The following is a 21,751-nucleotide window of genomic DNA, read 5'->3' on the forward strand; positions in this document are numbered from 1 at the left end:
GCTAACTCACTCAGGCTTAAAAGAAAGGGAAGCAACATCAGATCTTTAAAAGGCACTTAAATGCAAACTGAAATCTTCAAATCTTTATTGTGAATGCTTGTTCTACCCCTGACAGAGGACAGCATGCTGTATCAGCCTGGAAAAAAGTCACAACATTAAACTGAACCTGAGAGAGGGACAACAAATTTTAAGAGCTTCTCCCACAATAAACAATGCTTTTCTGGCTTCCTTCATGAGAATTCTGCTATTGTGAGCTACAGCCCACTTTCACCTACCATTGCAGAAAAGGGGAGATATGAATTACAAATCAGACCTACAAACTGCAAACCAATTAATCTCTCCTATGATTATTTATCCTATCTTTGAATAATCCTGTGAAGATTGCCATTAAATGTTTGAGGCCAACTGAAAGTTATTTAAATGAATTCCAAGGTCACTACCTCTCCTTTGATTGCTACATTAGGTTGTTCAGCAGCAGCTTCATCCCTCTGTGCTAAGCTCCTCTAGTTTTAGATGCTTTCTGTTTATAAAATGAGTGTGGAAAATAACAACCCTAGAGGCCCAGATGCTCCTGTGCGCTGCTGGGACAATGGAAGGAGCCCAGAGGTCTGCAGTGGGCGCCTGTGACAGATGTGCTTCTAGAAGATGCACTGTCCTGTTAAGGGCTTACTGACATTAAAACTCAAAGTCTAAGCAAGGGAAGTTCAATCCCAGGGGAGAAGAAAGGCTGCACTCAATACAAGGATGGCCTGGGCCTGCTCCAGCACTGCCATCCTCTGAGCCTCTGTGAGGCACAGCTGGTGGGAACACCCAAGGCTCCATCCAAGAGGACTCCCACAGCCTCAGTCTCTTCTTGCAGAAGACAAGCAGCTGCTCTGGGGGTGCAGGACAGAGTTACTCTCCATCCAGCAGCAGAAACCAGTCCAGGTTCAGTGCATGCTTCTGCTGACCAGTCCAGGACAACTCCTCTGACCTCTAACACCTCATCTTGCTCCTCCTGCACAAAAAGAGCCCAGGTTGCTAGGGCCAAGGCTCACATAGAAAAGAGCACACAGATAAGCAAAAAGGAAGTGTTACAAGACAGGGAAAAGAAGTCAAAACTTACAACAATCAGTGCTAGGACAGCTGGTACACACCCCTGCTAACCATTTTTAAAACAGATGTCTAAATGAAGTAAGAATTCTGCTTTCCTTTATTTGCAATCCCTCAATCTTCTCATTTGCACTGTGTAGATGGGCAGATAAGCAGCTCCTTCCTTTTTTGCAGTTACTGTCACACAGCTTAGCTCAGCTGCACCCCCAAACAATGGTGATCAAAGGTCCCCATGCCATCTCAGTGCAGACAAGTCACCTCCCTCCAGGGTCCCACTGCAGGGCAGAGGACAACACTTGCTCAGCACTTTGTCCTCTGCAGAGTGTGACCATATGCAAATGTAGAGGCAAAGGCCAAGTGTGGACAGAGCAATGCTGAAGTGTAAGGGTGAGCAGCACATGGACAAAGGAAAGCCTCACAAACATACCAGGCAACTCTTTTTCCAAGGAAATACCTGTATTTGTTTATAGAAGCCTCTTTGGCACCATGGCAAAGACTCTCAGCACAGTTGCTCCAAACTTTTCAGAAATTAACTAATACAAGTACTTCTACTGCTAAAACCAAGATTTACAGGCAGAAAACCAGCCAAGCAGCTCCAGCTAAGCTCCTGCATATGCTGTTTTAGTGATGTCTCAAGAATATAAATCTGTTTCTCTCTGTCATTCACTGTTTGCTTCTTTCAGGTTGTTATGACTATATAAATAAATACCATGCTTTTGGCCATGTCCTCTCATCTCAAGACAACATTGTCTGATGATCTGAAGTGTGCGTGACAAGCAAGAGATAAAAGACAACATCCAGGCAGTTGTGAAGAAGCTATTTCTGACATCAAGAAACCCTAGAGGTAAACTAAATTACAAATAAAGATTTTAAAGAATCATTACATTTCTGTCATCAACAGACTGCATGAATACTGTTATCATGTACCAGCTATTTATTGTATAATGCCAGCTCCATATCCATCTATAGCTGCACACCAAAAATACCTCCATTAGCCTGACGAGAAAACGAATTTGAAGCACAAAACATGTCCTGCTTTCAGCAAGTGGGCCACTGGCAGTTCAGAATACACTCACAGAAGATTTACAGACAACTTCAAAAAAAGAAAAATAGGAAGTAAAAAAATTCAGATGTGCCTTCATTCTCTAAACATTTAACACCTGGGGATAACACCATTGGTTTCTCTATTCTTAATCTCAGAAGAGCAGTGACCTCTGAAAACAGCAGAATAGCCAGTTCTTACAAGTTAACAATATTAACTTTGAGCTCTCATCTCTACATATGAAAGTAGGAGTACCTGCATGGAGCAGGGAAGACACAATCCTTGCAGCCACAGCAAGGACACACAAATCCCAGCCCTCTTATCACCCATGCAAGAACACAAATGTGTTCTCTTCTGCCATGGAAGGCTGTAACATACATCACACAAGAGGATCTCTCAGGTCTGACATGAGGCAGTTTACAGTTCCTTCACCGGTGTAGGAGAGCATAAACTACAACAGCTGCAGACTCCCTTGCATAATTTAGCCATCTGCATTGCAGACATCTGATGGAAAATCATCCACAAATTTGGCAGGGAGGCAGGATGACAAAAGCAGCTGTTTCTCCCCATAATCACAGGTATGAATTTGCAATCGTGTTGGTTGCATGTTCACTTAACAGTCACAACAGTCAGAGCAGTCAGGCCATGCCACGATCTACATGCATTAAAAAAAACCAAAACAACCAAACAAACAAAAAACCAAACCAAACCAAACAAACAAAAAAAAAAAAAAAAAAAAAAAACCCAAAACAAACCAAAAAAAGAGAGGAATCACCTTAGCAAGGATCAGGAGCTCAAAGGATTTTGCACAACCTTTTCCCTCTGGGTACTTTCTCCCAACAAACCATTCATCTTCTTACCAGCAGCACTGCACACCCAGGTAAAATTCCAGATACTTAAAGACAACGTTGTTCCAAGACTTGATGTTTTCTTACAAAAGGCATATCTTCAATATCTTTAACATGATATTGAATTCAAATTTCCAACAGCTAGAAATGTGTGCACACATACACAAATCCAGACACACCTCCCCCCAATACTGTATTTTTAAAGGCAGGTTTGATTCCATCAGGCATTACACTGCTTAGAGATCAGTGACAAGCAAACAGCTTTACGGCTTTACAAAGACAAAGCCTATGAAAGGTCAGTGTGGAAAAGACTCTGAGGAACTGGAAATGCAGCATTAGAAGGAAAATACTTCAGCAGTTTGGATTACTGCAGCCAGGGCTGCTGCGGCTGCAGCCGAAGGCGGCGTGGGCCGCACAGCTCATCCCAGAGCGCTGCAGCGGCTCGGCCCCACCGCCATCACCATCCCGTGGCACTGCCACGAGCTCACAGTGCAGGCAATCTGTGCGTGCAATGAGCTGTGCAAATCCCATCCCAGCATGGCCACGCAGAAGAAAGTCCCTGCCTGCTTCCAGGAGCCCTTCAGTGTGAAGTTAGGGCACAAAATTATTACAAATTGGTCACACTTTCTGTCCTATGACTTGCTGAGGTGGTAGTGACCCAAACCCAGACACCATCTATAGTGGCATAATTTCTTCCCTCCCAGCATCACTGAAACTGCTCAGGAGAAGAATCATAGCAGTTTTGGACAGTTGTAGTATGAGCTATTATTTTTAAAAAAGACAGATGCATTACATAAATCAGATCAAACTGGGAAGAGAGCTTAACTAAACATATCCTTCAGGAAGACTGTCTGCATCCGTGCCACATTCACAGCTCTAGCAGAAGGGCCACCTTTAGCCAGCAACAGCCCTTGGGAAGGGAAGGCTCAGCACAAGGGGTAAACATGGAGTGGGTGCTGCAGGCTGCCTGCATGAGACTTAAAAGGCAGCAGCTCTGGTGAACTGCACAACATGCACTTTTGCCTTTATTTCTGGTCACACTGGAGCTTGTCTTTTTCTGACTCAGGCTCAGGAGAAAGGGTGAATATTCTCCTAGGCTAACGTCAGCCTGGGATTCTTCTGGCAGGAAGAGAGATTTCTGCTCCATCATGCCACAGTGTGCACTCTCTGCTTCTGAGCTCACAGGGGGCCATGGCTGAGCTGGACTCCTGAAAGCAGCCTTTGAAAAATTATACCCCATCTGCACAGCACAGACTCCAGCACACATCCAGGAACAACCTCAAAGTTAATCATCATCTTTATGTAAAATAAACTAAAACAAAAAAATCACATGGCTCCTTATTTTCATTCCAAATGTGGTTTCAGCTTCTGGCTATTGGAGATTACACTGCATGTATTTCCTAAAACTGCATATATATTTCCTCTCACTCAAGACTGTGGTGCAACTGGTAGAAATCAGTTTTGGGAGATGATGGTGCCTCCTACCATCCCTCTTGGGAGGGAAAAGAAGTGAAGGAAGGTGCATCAGCTGGCATTGGAAGATATGAATTACACTTCCTACACCAGCTCTGAGGAACGTGGCCCTGAGTAGGTGTTGAAAATTAATCCTCCCCTATTGAAAAGTGAGACAACAGCATGGTTGCCTTAAGGTGAAATTGTTGAGAGCTTATGAAAAATACCACCAGAAGGTTTCCTTCTCAATTAAGCCAGAATTATTTAACATCCTAAAAAGATTCACCCCTTTCTCCATTGCCAGGTGAACAACAAAATTTTACCTTGAGGAGGAAAGAGAAGTTGCACTGGTTTCCCTCACACTCTTACCCCACTATGGAAGACCTTAAGCTATGGATTTAGCAATGAAAATGCCAGAGAACACAGGAGAGAAAGAGCTTTGAATGTTCAGCTCACAAAAACAGCATAACCTGTGAATTATTTCCTAGGATGCAATTTGTGTAAGACATCAGCAAAATGGATGCCATGCAAAGGGATCTTCCTAAGAAAGGTAAATCCCAATGATCTCCAGCTCAGGGGACAGTGGCATTAAAAGAAATGGTGACACTGAATATTACTGAGATAGATGGAAAAGTCAAGTATCAGGAGGAGATACTATGCAGAATGCACAGTTTTTGTCCAAAGTCACAGCAGAAGTGGCTACCAGTTGAGATCTATTCACCTATTTAGGAGAAGAGTGCTGGCATGGTTGCCAAGCACAAGCAGTCAGAAGCCCAGAAGACACAGCTCCACCATCAGCACAATGCCTCAGTGTCCAAACAATGAATTCATATATAATATATTATTAAAATGGCCTCACTTGCCTTCTCACCTTCTGAAGAGGCACAATGAGCAGACAGACAGGCAAGCAGGAGCAGAGAGGCAGACTCTAGGTGTCTCTGTTCACTATTTGCCCTTTATGTAAGTTCTCTACCTTTCACAGAATAAAAGTTGAAGCCATAAAGTATTTAGGAAGATAAACTTGACAATGAAAACTCCACTGGTAATGACTCAAGTAGCTGAGATACTTACTATAAGGCATTTTCCAAATGAGAGCCCTGCACAGTATATTGAGCTTATCCAAGCAAGGAAATTAATTTATTTCAGAAAAAATAAACCTGGAGTCTAATTCTTAAAGCTAATTCCTACTGTTACCTCATTATTAGAGACCTAGAAAAATAAGTTATGTTTCACTCTTATCAGAACTCACCACAAGAGCATTAAGAGCTTATATGTACACTGGGGTCAAGCTTGCCAGGAGGACAGCCATCCAATTCACACACTCAAATGTGGATTTTTAACAGCTAAAATTAGTTAAGTCCTCTAAAAGACCCCTCTGAACACCTAAATAACCTACAACAAATACCCAGAAAATGAGGCCAGTCTCTCTTCAGCTGTCACCCCTCAGCTGCTCCTTGGTGCTCTGGCAGCTACTCCTGTGTCACAGGCTGAGTCAGTCAGTAAGAACTCGTTAGGAGAGAGGGAAGGCAATAGTAATGTGAGAAATGAGGCAGCGAATCCCCAAAGAAACTAATGTTCCCTTCACACCACCTGCCATACATTCACATGAAGCTTTTTTTCTGATTGGTATAGCCTTTGAAAATGTCTTCTTTAATAGAGAAAGTAATTGCTCCCAATCGGAGGTGAGCATACAGCAATGCATTTTGAACAAACCTCCCAAATTTCACAACCCCCAAATATCCACATTTTGTTTCCTGTCCTTCTTCCTTTACTCCTAGCCTGCATTCTGCTCAACACCCACGACTGCTACCAAGTAAGTTATTCAAGGTACATGCCGTGTCCCCAGAACAGCACCATGCCACAGAGCAAGTTCAGATCCAGCCCAAATGCAGAGCAGCCCGAAACACCCACGTTTGCCACCCTCCCTGTTGTGATGCAAGTCAAGGCTCCTCCCTTTTAGTCCTGGCACGAGCTGGACTGGCACAGGTTGCGAGTGATCAGCTCCAGCCATGATAATCTTGTCTGAGCTCTGTGCTCACCCAGTGGCAGATGGGGTTTCCTAAACTGGTGGGCCAAACACTGATGTCTGCCACAATCCAGAGAACACCAAAGGCAAAATCCTACTTCCTTCACGTTAATCAAGACTCTGCAGAGCTCATAGCCCTTCCGTATCTCAATTCCTGCAATACTGGAGCAGCTTTCAGTCTGGCCATGGCTTGCTAGATAAAACTCCCACGCAAGGTGAAATGTTATCTCCACTTCACAGGTTGGAAACCGACAAATATTTAGTGATTTGGGTTTTGACTGTACAAATCAAAGCAAAGCAAAGCAAAGCAAAGAACTAAACTTTTACATCTCCAGGCCAAGGCTATTGCTTTTATCACTGGATCATCCTTTTTTATGACCATACCCTGCTCAAAGAGCACAAACTGCTTCAAAGAGACAATAATCCCATATGAACTGTGTGCTCCAGTATCAGAAGACTGACAAAAAAGAGACAATGGTATCAGTTATTACTGTCTTCACCCCTTCCATTAAGTATCCTATCAAGTTTTACTGCACAAGGTAATTATCAGGATTCTTACACTCTTCACATTCCCATTTATATTAAGTACCACTAAAAACTCATATTGATTTTTATTTTTAGACCCTTGAGAAACATGAGTGGTATTGTCATTAAAGGAAAAATCCATGTCAGGTTCTTAATTTTCCTGGTTTTCTGCCTTTCCAAGAACTTCTATTTTAATGTGTGATTAAATCTCCCTGAAAATAATTTCTGTGATTAGTTTAATGAGACAGATCACTGCACAGGCAGGTCACTTACACTGAACTGTTTACACTGCCTAAGATTTTTGGTGCTATTCAAATATATGTAGTATCAAGCAACATCTTGTTGTAGACCTCCATGCTTTTAAATAATGAAAAACCCAGTCTAAGTGTCTCAGAACTCCTCTCTCTGAAATCAACAGTCAGGCCTTGCTCATCTGAGTGGAAGCAGATTCTGAAGCCAAGAATGCACCAATTTCTAACTGGTTTACGTGAAGAATGTATCTGCCCCAGAAGCCTGCCAGGAATGTTCAGCTGAGAAGCACATGCATGCAGTGCACAGAAAGTTGGCACAATTTATGCTTGTACAGGGAAGCATTTTATTATACATCCCATTAAAAATACACTGAGGCAACATTAGAATTAGAAGCCTATGGGACATAGAGTCAGGAAACACTATTCTGAAACTGAAGCACATCTTTTCTCTTCAGCAATCTGTCCAGACTCCTAAACAGCAACATTCATCACCCAAGTGCCCTTACACAACAATTCAGTTTTCAGTGATGTGGGCACTGCAACTGCCCACCCTGACGTCTGCATTGCTCCACCAAAATCCCACCAGAGGCAGGCACTGCCTGTGAGCCACAGAACAGTCCAGAAAGTTTCACTTGTTCAAAGCTTTCTCTAATTACTCTGAAACAAGAACATGTTCACAAGGTGTGGTGGCCCACAGCAAGCCCCCTGACACACAAATGTCTCCTTGTGTAGCTCCCTATGGGCTGGTACATGCACCTGCATCATGGGGATAAGGCATGTGACCAGATTCCAGATGTACAACCTGCCTGACACTCTACAAACTTCCAGTAATCCAGACCTGCACAGGTGCACCAAAACCAGCTTCCCAGTACCCACTGTCTGCCTTTATCCCAGAGGCTCTACATCTGAGGGCAGATGCCAAAGTACCCACTGAAAACAACCAACATTTTATTTTGAAAATCACAAATGTCATATATGACAGGAACAAATGAAAATTAAAGGATCTTTCCATCCACATTCAGTGCTGCTGGATGCTTGGATAATCCACAGGCCTTTAACCTCTACTGGAACAACTGTGTTGGTTGACATTTAAAAAAAAATCTCTGATTGAATCATGAATTAGCATGGAAAAACTTTATTTATTTATAAATAATATAATTCCTTTATTTATCACAGGCTGCCAACGTTAGGCTGCTGCTGACCTATGCTAGAAAGGCCATTTTTTTCAGGCTGCAGAGTAGATTATTCTTCAGCCTTTTCAACTCGTGGCCTTTCTGTTGATGCTGCCAACAGACATCCCAATTAGAGCTCACAGCAACATAGCTTGCTTTCACAAGGAACCAGTGGGGGTCTGAAAAGGAGACTCATTTATTTACAGTTGTTTACCATAAAAGATGGTTTGAAAAAATAGATTTGATTTTGTGCACACATTTTGGGTTCGCTTTGCTTCATATTTAAAGCGAGCAATGGATTCCTATATCCCAGAATCACCACATGCAGCAGTAAAAAACAAAAACACTGAAACCAGTGATGGTGAGCTGGCAGGGAGAGAGCCAAGTTCACTACTTGGTTAGAAGCTGAGGCCTTCTTCTGGTACTGGGCTAATTGGTTGGGATTCTTAATAAAATGAGTTCACAAAGTCGCTTAAAACCTTGGGTATAAATGCACTGGGAGGGAGGAGGGAAGGAGTGAAGGATGAGAAAAGCTGTTTTTCAAAGCCAAATTGATAAAACCACTCCCTGTGCAATTAAAAACCTGAGCAGCTGAATAGCTGACTTTGGAAAGCAGCAACTGCATAATTTATTGGGTTGGTTTATAAAGGTAGAGAAAATAGCTGAGAACAGGAAAGGAATTTCATGGACATTTCAACAACACATGAAAACTGTGGTGCACTTTATCATTTCAAGGTTTATTTTAGCACTCCCTTCCATGGGAGGAAGCAAGCAAAGGTCTATTAGGCTGCATTATCCCTGCTTTCCCTCTTTATCAATGGAGGAAAAACCACAACGGCTCCAATATCCTACTAAGGATATTGACTTTTTTCCTACTATAAATCCTGCAATCAGCTTATAGAGTCTCTGAAGGAGCCCTATGAAGGGGACTGGGAAGAACACAGGTTTAACCTGAATTTTAGCTCACATACAATGAAGAAATGTTGCAGGAAAACATTTTAATAGTTTAATCCTTTATAAAAAGCAAATGCACACTCACACTAATAGTACAGGCAAAGCACTTTTTTCTCCTCTGGCATCAGTACTGGACCACAAACTTTGCTCTGGCTGATGGGGAATGAGAGAGGGCAAAGCAGCCCCAAGCAAACATCAGGGATGACTGACTACAACCACCAGCCAGCACCAGAGACTCCTCAGATCCAAGCCTGCTGAAGGTACAAGGGCAGGCTACAGCTCACAGTGGCACCAGGACATTATTCTGCCTGAGGCTGCAAGAACAGGTATCCTTTAAAACAGCAGTGTCACTTGTGTTAACAAAACATAATGAAAAGTAACTCCTGTGCGTGAACAGCAGACACTTCCAGAAAACATTTCTGAGTTGACTTGAATTTCAATCCTGGACTTTAAACACCTTTCAGTGGCATTTGAATTGACTTATCAGTGACTTGGCTGGGTTTATTTTGTGACTGAGATGTGATTTGGATGAAAATGCTGAGGAAAAATGTAGAAAGGATAAATGTGTAGGGGTTTTATTCCTTCAACAAAACACAGTCAGAAAGATTGAAATCCTCACTAATTTGGAAAATATTTTGGACAGAATTATTTTTTAAATTGCACTGGACTCAGCAAACAGTTTGATGAGGAAACTGAAAACACAAACAGGGCTTTTTTTTTCCACAATCAAGGGACTCAGGAGCATTTTAAGTCTCAGCGAGTCCCCATGACACTAAAGCATTTAACAATACTTGACTGGCAGCATAACCCATATTTAGAGACATTCAGAACCCAGCTGTCATCTTGGGCATCTAAATAAATTGATCAGCTGTAGGCACACATATCAAGAAGCACATACAGACATGGAATCATTATTCTCATTGCTAGCAGAAGCTTATCATAAGCAGCAACGGTGCCTTTAGTTATGCTATAGTACAGAAATAACTTCGGTTGATGCAATAAATCCTTTGTTATAGATTCAGAAATAGGTCCACTAACCTAACTGCTATCTCAAATATGATCAAATATGATCAACCCAAATGAAAATGCCAAATCCTTTGGGAGAGAGGGCCCTTTCTTTGTTCCTTTGTACACTGCACAAGAACCCAGTTTTTGGGTACAACAACACATTGAAAAAATACTTCAGATGTCTGCAAGACTCCAGTCTGGATATATCCAGGATAACACTAAGCTCACCACCAGAAATTATGGAATTTCAGCAAAATACTAAAGTAAGGAGCATGACACTGCACACCCTTCACAGATGGCTGGGGAGGAGAGTGCCTTCAGAGCCTGACTGGCTGGGTCACTGTTTACCTATGCTAAACATTCAGATTTATTGAACACCCTCTTAAGGGCTTTACAAGGAGTTTGAGAAGGTTAGAAATCCTGCTCTGTATCCCCAGTGACCTGTGAAAAGAAATCAGGATGAACTCATCCTGCCCACCCATACTCACCCCAGTCACTCAGGGCTGGCAGTAATGACCTGCAGCAGCACATCTTCTGTTCAATGGCTGTGATAAATTACTGCACAAAAGGGATGGTGTCTCTGATCCCAAGAGGTGCAAGTTGCATGCTGCAGACCTTCCTGGTGTGTTTAAAACACACTAGCTGCTCTCCCTGAACTTAGTTATGCTAGGCAGCACTTAAAATGCTGCCATGTCCTTGGGCTAGTTAGTGCAAGTGATTGTAAATAATTACAGTGTGGTCCTCAGGGATGGTCATTAACAGCCACAGGCACGGAGACCCAACTGGCCACATCCATCACAGTGCCTAATGGTGCAGTTCACAGGTATTTACCTGGGATGTGTTTGGTTCAGCTGTATCTTCAGCACTGGGGGCAGGGGGCAGATGAAATGCTGCCAATTCCCCACACATCTTTTCATACTACACTCTATTATTAATCCATTGGTCATCTGAATATGCAATTAAAGCATCACTGAAATAATTCTCTTCTAGTAAAACAGCTCCTCATGTATGTGGGATGGTTTGGGCTGGGATAGAGCTCATTTTCTCCACAGTAGCTGGTATTGAGCCATGAGCTGGATTTGTGCTGGGAACAGTGTAGATAACTCAGGGATGTTTTAAGTATTGATTCTGAGCACTGCTTACAGAATCCAGACCTCTTCTGCTCCTCATCCCATCCCACCACAAGGAGGCTGGGGGTGCACAAGAAGATGTCAGGGAACACAGCTGACCCCAAATGACCACAGGGATATCCCAGACCATATGGTGTCATGCTCAGCATATAGAACTGGGGAAAGAGGGAGAGGGGGGGACATTTGGAGTGATGGAGTTTGTCTTCCCAAGTTCAGCATTATGTGTGATAAAGCTCTCCTGGGAATGGGTCAAGCACCTGCCAGTCAATGCAAATTAGTAAACAAATCCCTTGTTTTGGTTTGCCTGTACATGGCTTTTGCTTTTCTTATTAAATTACCTTACAAGCCCCTGACTTTTCTTGGCTTTACCTTTCAAACTCTCCCCCATCCCACCATGATGGGGCAGCTGTGTGGGGCTGAGCTGTGGCTGAGGCTAAACCACAAGAGTGAGCCAGAAAAACTCCAAGTCACATGCTGTGTGGTGACACAGGAGTTTAAGTACTTGCTAATTCCAGGCCAGTGCTGAAATCCCCCTGATCACTCTTAGTTATACAGAAGTATATCCTGTGTTATGAGCTTATTTTATAGATGTTTCAACTTTTTTTTATTAATACATTTTTAGAAAAAAACTTCCTCAGCCTGAGCTACCAAGGTTAAAATAATTAAGATGCTCACTGGTTTTGCCACTTCTTACTGGAATAATTTATCTCCTAATATTCATAAGGTGACACCATTAGCACATTTAGGAAGTGCTAAGAGAAGACCTTTTAATCATGGAGATAACTGTTTATGATCGTTGTCTGTCATTAATTAGTTTGCAAGCCTCATACTCCCTGCTGAGGATGCTCAGAGATGATTCTTACCACCACAGATCTTTTACACATGTACGAGCTGCATTCTGCACATATTGCCATAACCACCTGAATGTAAATAAAATGCCCCAAATATTCGAGTTGCATTTAAAATGGAGTTGTTCTGGCAAGGAACACTCTTCATCTCAATTCTGAGCAGCTGGAAAATGTTATCAGAAGATTGTGACAGCCCAATTAGAGCTTTTGATTTACTTTCATAACAGCATTTGCCAAAGCACTGCTGGTACAGAATGCCCCTTAGAACAAAACATGCCTGTCTGGAAGCACCCCCACTCTCAAAATAAGTAATGCAATATTGTTACTCCTAAAACTGTGTTCTTGAAAATACTAATAAAACACTAAAACCTGAACAGAATCCTACTGAGATTTAAAACTAACTTGAACTTACTATAAAATTTGATTGCAGTCATATGTATTCATCTATTTTTAATCTGGCTTCCTAAAGGAATAAGTTTTGCTGGGCCAACTGTTGATTTCTTCCCCCTCCTCCTCCTCCTGAATACATGACCAGACTCTGCCCATTTACAAACTCAAAAAAAGGCAAAGCTTTAAAGTACTACTAAGTGTGAACACGTTGAGAGAGAGCAGACACTTCTGCCATGTCATTGTGCAGGGAGAGGGAAAGGAGGCAAATTTAGGAGTTCCATTTGTGCCTGGCAGCAGCTGCTCAGCGAGCTCACAGCTGCCGAGGAGCAGCAGCCCCTGCTGGCACTGGCACACCGGGGTGCAGGGAAATCTGGGGAAGGAAGGATTTGGGTAATGAAGGATAACTCCTGAGCAAAGCAGGCCCCAGCAGTTCTGCTGCTTGCGTCTGGGGTTTCAGAGCGGGCACTCATCTCCGGTCCCACTGTCATTAGTACAAATAATCCAGGGAACACAGCAACAGAACAGCAGTCAGTCCCCTGCTCCAGTGGACCAAATTCTTAGACATTTCACCAAGCAGAGGAAATTCATTATGGTATGTTTTTCAAATGAGTCTTATGAGCAGATCTTCAAAAAAGGTATTTTGGAGCTAACTTCTGCTGGCTTAAAGGGAAGCAGGATTTCAGCCTCTGTGCCAAGACCCTCAGCTGTCAGCACACAGTCTGCCTCCAGAGTCCTAACCTTTAAATCTATGCACTTGAAAAGGAACATCTCACCCAGTACTGCTGCCAGCACAGCAGCAAGGGGAGACAGAAGCTGTGTGTCACACAGTGGAGCAGATTCAAGCCTGAATTGTCCATCACAAACACAAACAATTGGAAAAACCAGATATGCAGCTGAAACAAGTTACATCCACAGTGAACTAAGAGGTTAATGCACTCTTTTCTTCCACTCAACAGCATCCAGGAAGGCAGTGTGGAAGGCAGTGCCTTCAGGAAGCTGAAGGCAATCCACTTTATTTTATTTGTCAAGCTAAAACCTCAAGTAATTAAAAAAAAAATCAGTTCAATGCATTTTCAGCAGAATAATAAGCAGTATCACCACCAACTCTGCATTAATTATCAAAGTCCTGGGGTCTTTCTAAACTTAGGCCTAGTTTTGGCACAGTTCAGCACAATATATAATGACAATCATCCCTTACATTGCCAGAGAAACTGTGGCAGAGGAGTGAAAATGCTCAAAATGACATAGCAGCAGCCATGGACAAGAACCCAGGAGCTCAGGGTTCTCAAGTTGAGTTAGTTGCTCAATCAATCAGAGTTCTGCTTTGAAAGCAAACAGTACTGAAGAGAAGTTGAAAATGGGAAACCATGCTGTAAAGTGATGAGTACCCAGACTATTTAAGCATCATTACACTCCTCAGTTATGTTTTGACTCAGCCTACAAAGTGTCCCTTTTCCACAAGCACATCTCCATCCTAAAAGTGAAGTCAGCAACTTCACAAACATTTCATGTCTTGTGTATTTAACAATCATCACAAACAAGAAAAGCCTGGACTTTAGAGTTCATGGTTCTGTGAAACTTCCACGGAAAAACATCACTGATTTTGTTAGCAAGCATTTGGCTCAGAGTACAGAAGAGAAAACAAACTCACATGGTGCGTGGAACATCACTAGCACAGATGAATGATCTTTTATAAACTTGTCGAAGTCCTCATCGGTCAGGTGATAAACCACATTTTCTTCATCTGCCCAGGGAGTCTCTGGAGCCTGTGGCTGAGGTGCCTGTGGGCTACAAGACAAACAGGCACAGCTTAAAGGCAGCTCTCTGGTGCTAAGCAGTCATCTTGGCAAGTCAAACTGTAAGGAACCACTTTGTGCAGATGTTCACACATGTCTGACACACCAACCCTACTGAACAGCTTCCATGATTGTACCCATCCAGAACTCACAGGCACTGAAACACAGATAAAACTGGAGGAGGAACAAAAAGATCTGCAAGAAGCTCCTGAGGACAGATCAGCAATGGAAGGGGATGGAGTGAGGAGATAACCAGACTGCTTGGTTATTACATTATAGAAATCAAATGCATTTTCTATTACTCTTTTACCCTCCTCAGCAGGATGCTCCCTTTCTCACAGCATTCCCACTTTGTAGTTCACAGGAGTCATTGCAAATGAAAGAAAAAAGCAGTGAGCAGAAACAGCCAATTTAACCCGTCACCTTGGATACTGACAGCGTGATTAGGGCCGGCAGAGAAAGGAGGAGCAGTGTTGGGACCATGAGCCAGCTACACACACCATTTCCCCAGGAATACATGGTTTTACCCTGAACAGCTCTTGGGAGCTAAGGAAGCATCCTTATGTCCTCACTCTGCAGTGGGCTTCTAGGCCTAACTCAGCAAAGATATTCAGCTGCATGCTTTACCTAAAAGGAAGTGATGTGTTCTACCAACATCACTATGACTGCACCTGAGTTCAGCTGTCTTTGATGGGTCAGAGCCTGCTCAAAGACACAGTGGCAAGTCTGGAAACTGAACCTAAGCTCCTCTGCAGCTCATCATCCCAATAAACAATTGTTTTTGGCTTTTATTAATGTACATTAAAAAGAGAATTTGGCAGCTGTGATCTAAACTATGCTAATTGACATTTTATTTATTAAAGCACTCTTCACAGAAAAGACACCCAAACATAAAAACATTGGGAGCCAGACTTTGAAGGTATTTTTGTCAGTTGCAGTAATGAGTTCCAAACCCCCCCAAATTCCCCAAATTCTTTGGCAAAGTACACGTCTGGATGTGACCCCATCTCTGCTGAAAGCAGATTTACTATTTTTGATTAAAACTTATTATTGTGTTAGCTGGAACAAAGAATGGCAAACAGATGATAACTCATTTATCCTGCCTTACTCATTTCTAGGCTGAAAGCCTAGTTTGATAAAAAAAAGCAGTAGAGATGCACAGATTCAGATAGCAAATTCTGTTGATGTAAGCAATAGGTGTGATCCAAGAATATTAAGCAATCCATGCAGAACTGTGATGCATGTCTCTGCCTCCTGCTGCTTCTGTGATAAACAAGCCAAGAAGCAAACATCAAAGTGCAAGGTGGGAGCTGCACCTGGCCAAGGAGCCCAGAGAACAATAATCTCCAGGTATCCTGGCAGGGTGAAGGCTTTCCAGCAAACACCATGACACTTAATGGATTTGGGAGCTGGGAGCATGATGAACATGAACACAGTGCTTGCAAAGCACTGGGAGAACATGGAGCTCAACAGGGCCTGGTGTGACCTATTTCAGTCAGGAATTACTAAAGCAGGGCACGGGATGTTTATTCAAATAGCCTAATTTAAAATGCTCTGCATGCTAATGAGCCTACACAGGAGGTGGTAAGAAACACCTCAAGGCCTGGAGAAAACAACAAGCAAAATTTAAAATGTCATTCAGCACTGAGACAAGGCACAGCCAACACCTGATTAGGATGACAGAAGTCCAGAAGAGTTATCAAAAGCTAATTCAATTGAGAGCACAGGACAAGTTCTTGATTTTACAAAGTAGCTGATGCTAAGGAATGGCCTGAGGGGAATCTATAAAACAGCAGGACAAACTAAGCAGCTGTTGAAGGCAGCAAGAAGCTGCTGGGCTTGCCTACCACTCAGGCTGATACAGCTGTGTATCAGAATTAACAAAAAAGTGGGATGTACAAAATAGCATCTCTGCTGGGTTGGATTCAGGCTGCGTGATGGTTCATCTCTACCTTCTCATGAAAACATCTGAATCTCCATAACACAGTAGCCAGTGCTTATTAGGAAGATAAGAAAGGTGAAGTACCTGTAAGACTGATACATTAGCACACTTCAGCATAAGAAAGAAGCACCTTTTATAAGCACGAGGAAAAAAAAAAGAAAGAAAAGAAAAAAAAAAAAAAAAAAAGAGAGGTGTTGGAGACCTCCAAACTAGCAGTTCTTGTAATGAGAGGAAAAAGCATGGACAATGATTTAAATAATTCTAACTTTCATTAAATTATATCATGTTCTCTCCCACAAATGAGCCTAAGATCACCCACTTTCAGCACTTTACCAGTAGTATTTAGAGGGAAAAAAACCAAGAAGAGGGAGAAAGAGAGCTGCTTTTCTGCAGAGTGTACTTATTGTCCACACATAATGGGCCATTTCATATGGCTCAATGTCTGCTGGATTTGCTTCCAACACTCTACAAGCACAGCACATGCATGCTCAGTATAAAAATGCATTGGCTTTCCTTGCCATGGCCCTGCCATGCCCCTGCTCCTTAGTATAACATTTTGTACAAAAGCAACCTTTCAATATTTTAATATTATGCTATTGTGAAACCCAGCCAGTGCACCCTACAGCTATCCCATTGCACTCCTTGGCTTTCCTAAAGCCCTTGCCATACCATTTTGACTACCTGTACTGCAGATTCCTCAGAATAGTATAATATTATGTATGCAGCATGTTCAGCCTATATGCACTTTTATTAATAATTTAATTGATTGTAATTTAAGCATCAATTACTGGCAAAATGTAAGTACACATAACTACTCAACGTGGTTTCCTTAAAGGTTGTATTTATTACAAAACAGGGGCACCAGGCTACTGCTCAGATCATCTTTTGGGCAACTAATAAGCATGCACTAAGTGAGGACAAACAGCTGTCTTTAGCTCTGGACTGCTGAAGTATCAGCCAAAGCCCACAGTGGCTTGTTAGCAGAGATTATCATTGGAAAGAGCTTGCAGCTGTTCTGCTTTCCTCCAGTAGCTGTGTTCACTTGCTGTCACAGCACTGATATAAAGGTACTGCATATTGCAGGGATTATCTGGATATTATGTGGGCAGACAGGGGGAAAAAACACCCCAAACAGCTAATGTTTCACATATGGTAGCCAAGAGATAACCACATCCTTGCAGAATTGAAAAGCATAACAAAGTGCAGGTGATTAAGCCATATCCTTGCTCCAAGGGCTGATCATCTTCAAGTCGCTGGAGTTGCCATCTCAATCACTCATATTTGAAGACTTAATTGACTACACCAGGCTTAATGACTCTGGCTGAATTCCTCCTCTTTGAGCCACTGGGCAGTACTTGCTTGCAGTGTTTGTAGCCCCTGATGCTAGCAGGATGCTGCTCTCACTTCATTTGTGGTTTCCAAATCCTGAAGCATTCAGCCTACTGATGCTGGAGACCCTGGGCTACTTGCAACCATATGCACATCCCCAGCACAGCAAAATACATTCATTCTGAGCCAATTTTGCTAAGCTGTACTACTACAATAGTTTGCAACAGTCTGTTCCTTCCCATGGGTTTGTTTCCTTTCATTAGCTTCATTTCAATATTGTTTCCACGACTGCAGCAAACAAGGGAGGGTTACAAAGATGACACCATGCCCAAGAGCCTGGGCTCACTGCAAATGGGATTTCTCCATCACCACATTATCTCAGCTCTCTCCAGCTCCTCCATCAGCCTCACTGACCCTGTGGGGATTTGCACCAGTTGAAGAGCAGCTACACACACACACACACACACACACACTTTTCCTGTGCCTCTGAACTGTTAGTCTCATAGGCTCATTCAGCCCCCAAAATGTTTATGCCTGCAAATAGCTCTCTTTAGGTAGAACAAGGTGCTCTCTACACTTTCATGTCATGACAACAAACACAGATGTTGTAAAAGTGACTACCTATCCAGGGTGCCTTGATCTTCATTTTGTCACTGCAAGACACTTTAAAGGCTTCAGCTAAAGGCTGATGAGCCAACAAGAACTGCACACTTGGTATATACATTTTTAATAACACAACAGAAGTCAAGCACCCAAGATCACTGGAAATTTAACCTGGCATTTTAACGAAGTTGAGATCTGTGTATCTGCATTTATTTCAGTCCACAGTCAGTCTGCTATTACAGACAAAATGCAATTGTGAAATGCAAGGCATGCATGCTAAAAACCAAACATTAGTCAATCTCTCCGTATGAGTTTAGCTGATCTCAGCGGGGTAGTTTTGTTTGCTCTTCTGAGCAGAGGGAAGGAGGGAGAGATGTCTGCTCCCAAACCATTACATTCTGTAAATAATGAAGAGTACATAAAAGGTGGAGTGCATGAAGTTCAATGCCTTACTGTTTCAGCCACTCTGCGATATCTGCTGCAGTAGCACCAAAGTTCTCAAAGTTGAACAGGAACTTTCCTTTCCTGTTAAAGCAACAAAACAAAGTTCAGTCCTGGCCCTAAAAGATAAAACCACTTAATTATACAAGAGTGCATGATTTCTAAAATAGTTGCAAAACATAACCGACTCAAAATAGCAGATTGTAGGATATCCCCGGACATTGAATTCTTCCTTTATCCTTTCGAATTCAGCAGAGTAAACATTCATCCCCGCAAGGACCTGGAAAAACAGAGCATAATCTTACTGATTCTTACAATACAGCAGGAACATCACACCATTTGTTTGAAGATTTAAGTAAAACCCACTTCAATCTGGGCAGATTCTGATTTCATTCATATAGCTGTCAAGCAAGGGGCTCTCTCTAAAAGGCACTGAAGTTTTTCTGATTTTGTGCAAGGGAAAACAGAACAATACTTGAGTCTAATCCAGAGAAAACACACAGCAGTTAGCATGTCACCTCCTCACTGCTCTGGAAGCATGTCTGTTTCTTTTTATTCACCCACTAATAGAAATACCTAAAGGGAATTCTCTCAATGGCAGCACTTGCGCTCCACTTTGCACATTTGGATTTTAAGCTACAGCTAGATTTTTTCCTTCTTCTGCATGTAGAAAAAAAGAGTTCTTAGTTCATATCCAAACATTAAACAGGACATCAGAAATTCTACCCTCAGCTCTCTGGTTTCCACTCCAGCAATGAACTTGTCTATGTCTAACCAACTTGTCAATGTCTAACCAACCACAGGCATTATGCCAGGTCAAAAATGCACTTACTGAATGGCAAGGGGAAATCAGCAGGACTTTGATGTGAAAATAAAACGTGCCCTATATCCATGAGCTCAGGAAATAGCACATGGCATTTATATGCTCTAAATAGGTTAACTTGGGTAGGGCAGGGTATAATGAGAGTTAAGAATTAACCTTGTCCTACAGTCTTCAAAAGAGAGGCACAGAAGCACAGTAGCTTTTTAGACTAGCCTGTAAAACAAAAACTCTTTCCTCAGATCTATCCCAACCCGTCCTCCATCTCAACAATGTCTGAGCTTCAGGTTCAGGGCTCCTGGGACTTATATTGTGCCCTGTGACTTAGTCTGTGCCCTGTCCAAATGTCTTCCAAATATTTGTGACATGAAAATTGGAAGATGGGATTGATTCCAAGTTTTTGTGGGTGTGCAACTCACACAGAGGTCATTCTGCTGTCAAACTTGGACCCAGCAAGTTGCTGAGATACCACTTCCTGATTAACTTAGTTTAATGGCATTGACGGCTTAAATCATTTTAGCAGCAGGGTCTTAATCCAACCCCCTCCTCTTTCCCTCTCCAAAAACAGGATTTTCTCCTTCCAGCTGAAATACCACATCAGAATTTAATACCATGTTCCTGACTGCAGCAAACTGCACAGACCAACCAAATGTGCTCAGAGCCAGCATGAAATAAATCTTAAAGCAGAAAATCCTCATTTGAAGGTCAGCCATTCCTAAGAATGTGCTGGAAAGTCACAAAAAGATACTTTGTTTTCTCTTCCCTATCCTAAGAAAGGATAAATTGAACAGAGGAGAGTACAGAAGTAAGGTTTATACATGCTGGCCTAATCTTCCACTTTGAATTTTCCTTGTAGTTCAAATAACTGGATTGATTTAATTCATATGAGATTATCTAGACTCAATTCTCCCCTTTCCTTATCCTCCATGCCACCACCTAAAGGCAGGTAAATGCAATAGGATCAAGATACAATAGTTGCTCTATAAAGCAAGAGCCAGTTTTGTTAACTAATTCCTTAATTAACACCAGCCTACCAGATTCCACATTTGCTGTGAACTTTCAGAGGACTTTCTATGATTTAAGTGGGCATTCCTGCCCATGCCAGACAATTTCACTGTGCCCATCTAAAGGTGATTGATAAAAGCCAATAACTTGGATTTATTCTGCTGTTCATTACATTATATGAAGCATATTTAGCAAAAAAGCTTATTACAACAGGATTTGTTTTAATGACAAGACTAACAGCTTTAGCTGGCCAATAATCACAGAATTTTGAAAATCAGGCTGCCAGAGGCCATCAAAAAACACCTACTGCCCAAAGCCAGGGCTCTCCTGCCAGACATTTGGCATATTTGCTTTTAGCAAAACACTGAATGACCCCATCTTCAATTTAGGTCCATTACCTCTTGTAATAGCCATTGCAGAAACAAAGATCAGTTTATTCCTTTCACCTCTGCAGTGACACTTGACATATTTCAACACTCATCTGCTCTCCAACAAGCTACCTTTAATCTAAACCAACTCTGAACCTTTCCTAGCTGCTCAAGTATTTGGAGCTTCTGACTATTCCTGTTTAGTTGTGACCCTCTACCCTGATTCTCAGTTTTCTTGATGGGAAAAAACTGGTACCTTACAGCACAAAAAATTTAAAAGAAAAAAAAAAAGACAAGCACCAAGGAGGAAAGCACTTAAGCACATTCTCAAGCCAGTGTTTACAGCAGAGCATTCTGGCACACTCACAAAGTTCATGGCCATTAGGGAGATGGTGAATGGTTTGCTAATATCCAGCTCCCCCCTGCTCACTCACCAGAGCCCAGCCAACCCTCTAACCACAGGAATCTTTCCTGCCAAGGATAAAATAAGTCCATTTCTGATTTGGAGCACTTTTTCCTTCTGCACTGGATGCAACAGAATTATAAGATATAACCATAATATGAACTAAGTATGCCACCCTGCCTTCCTCTCAGTAACAGCACTGGGACAAGAAACAATCAGTCCTGAGGGAACACAGAGGCCAGAGAGAGGTACAGTTCACCCCTTCACTTTTATGACCTCTTCAATAGGCAATACTGCACTTAATTT

General features: G+C 42.3%; 1 protein-coding gene across 1 annotated transcript in view; it reads right to left on the minus strand.

Annotated features, from left to right (window-relative positions):
* Positions 1 to 21,751, minus strand: part of PDIA5 (protein disulfide isomerase family A member 5) — a 97,725-nt gene that overhangs the window by 34,362 nt on the left and 41,612 nt on the right. The window contains exons 9-11 of the mRNA XM_063161366.1: positions 19,038 to 19,129; positions 18,862 to 18,933; positions 14,390 to 14,526 (exon numbers count right to left, since the gene is read on the minus strand). Of these exons, the coding sequence (XP_063017436.1) occupies positions 14,390 to 14,526; positions 18,862 to 18,933; positions 19,038 to 19,129 (301 nt within the window). The remainder of the gene's footprint in view (positions 1 to 14,389; positions 14,527 to 18,861; positions 18,934 to 19,037; positions 19,130 to 21,751) is intronic.

This window comes from Melospiza melodia, chromosome 8 (genome assembly GCF_035770615.1).
Source record: "Melospiza melodia melodia isolate bMelMel2 chromosome 8, bMelMel2.pri, whole genome shotgun sequence".
Taxonomy (NCBI): domain Eukaryota; kingdom Metazoa; phylum Chordata; class Aves; order Passeriformes; family Passerellidae; genus Melospiza; species Melospiza melodia.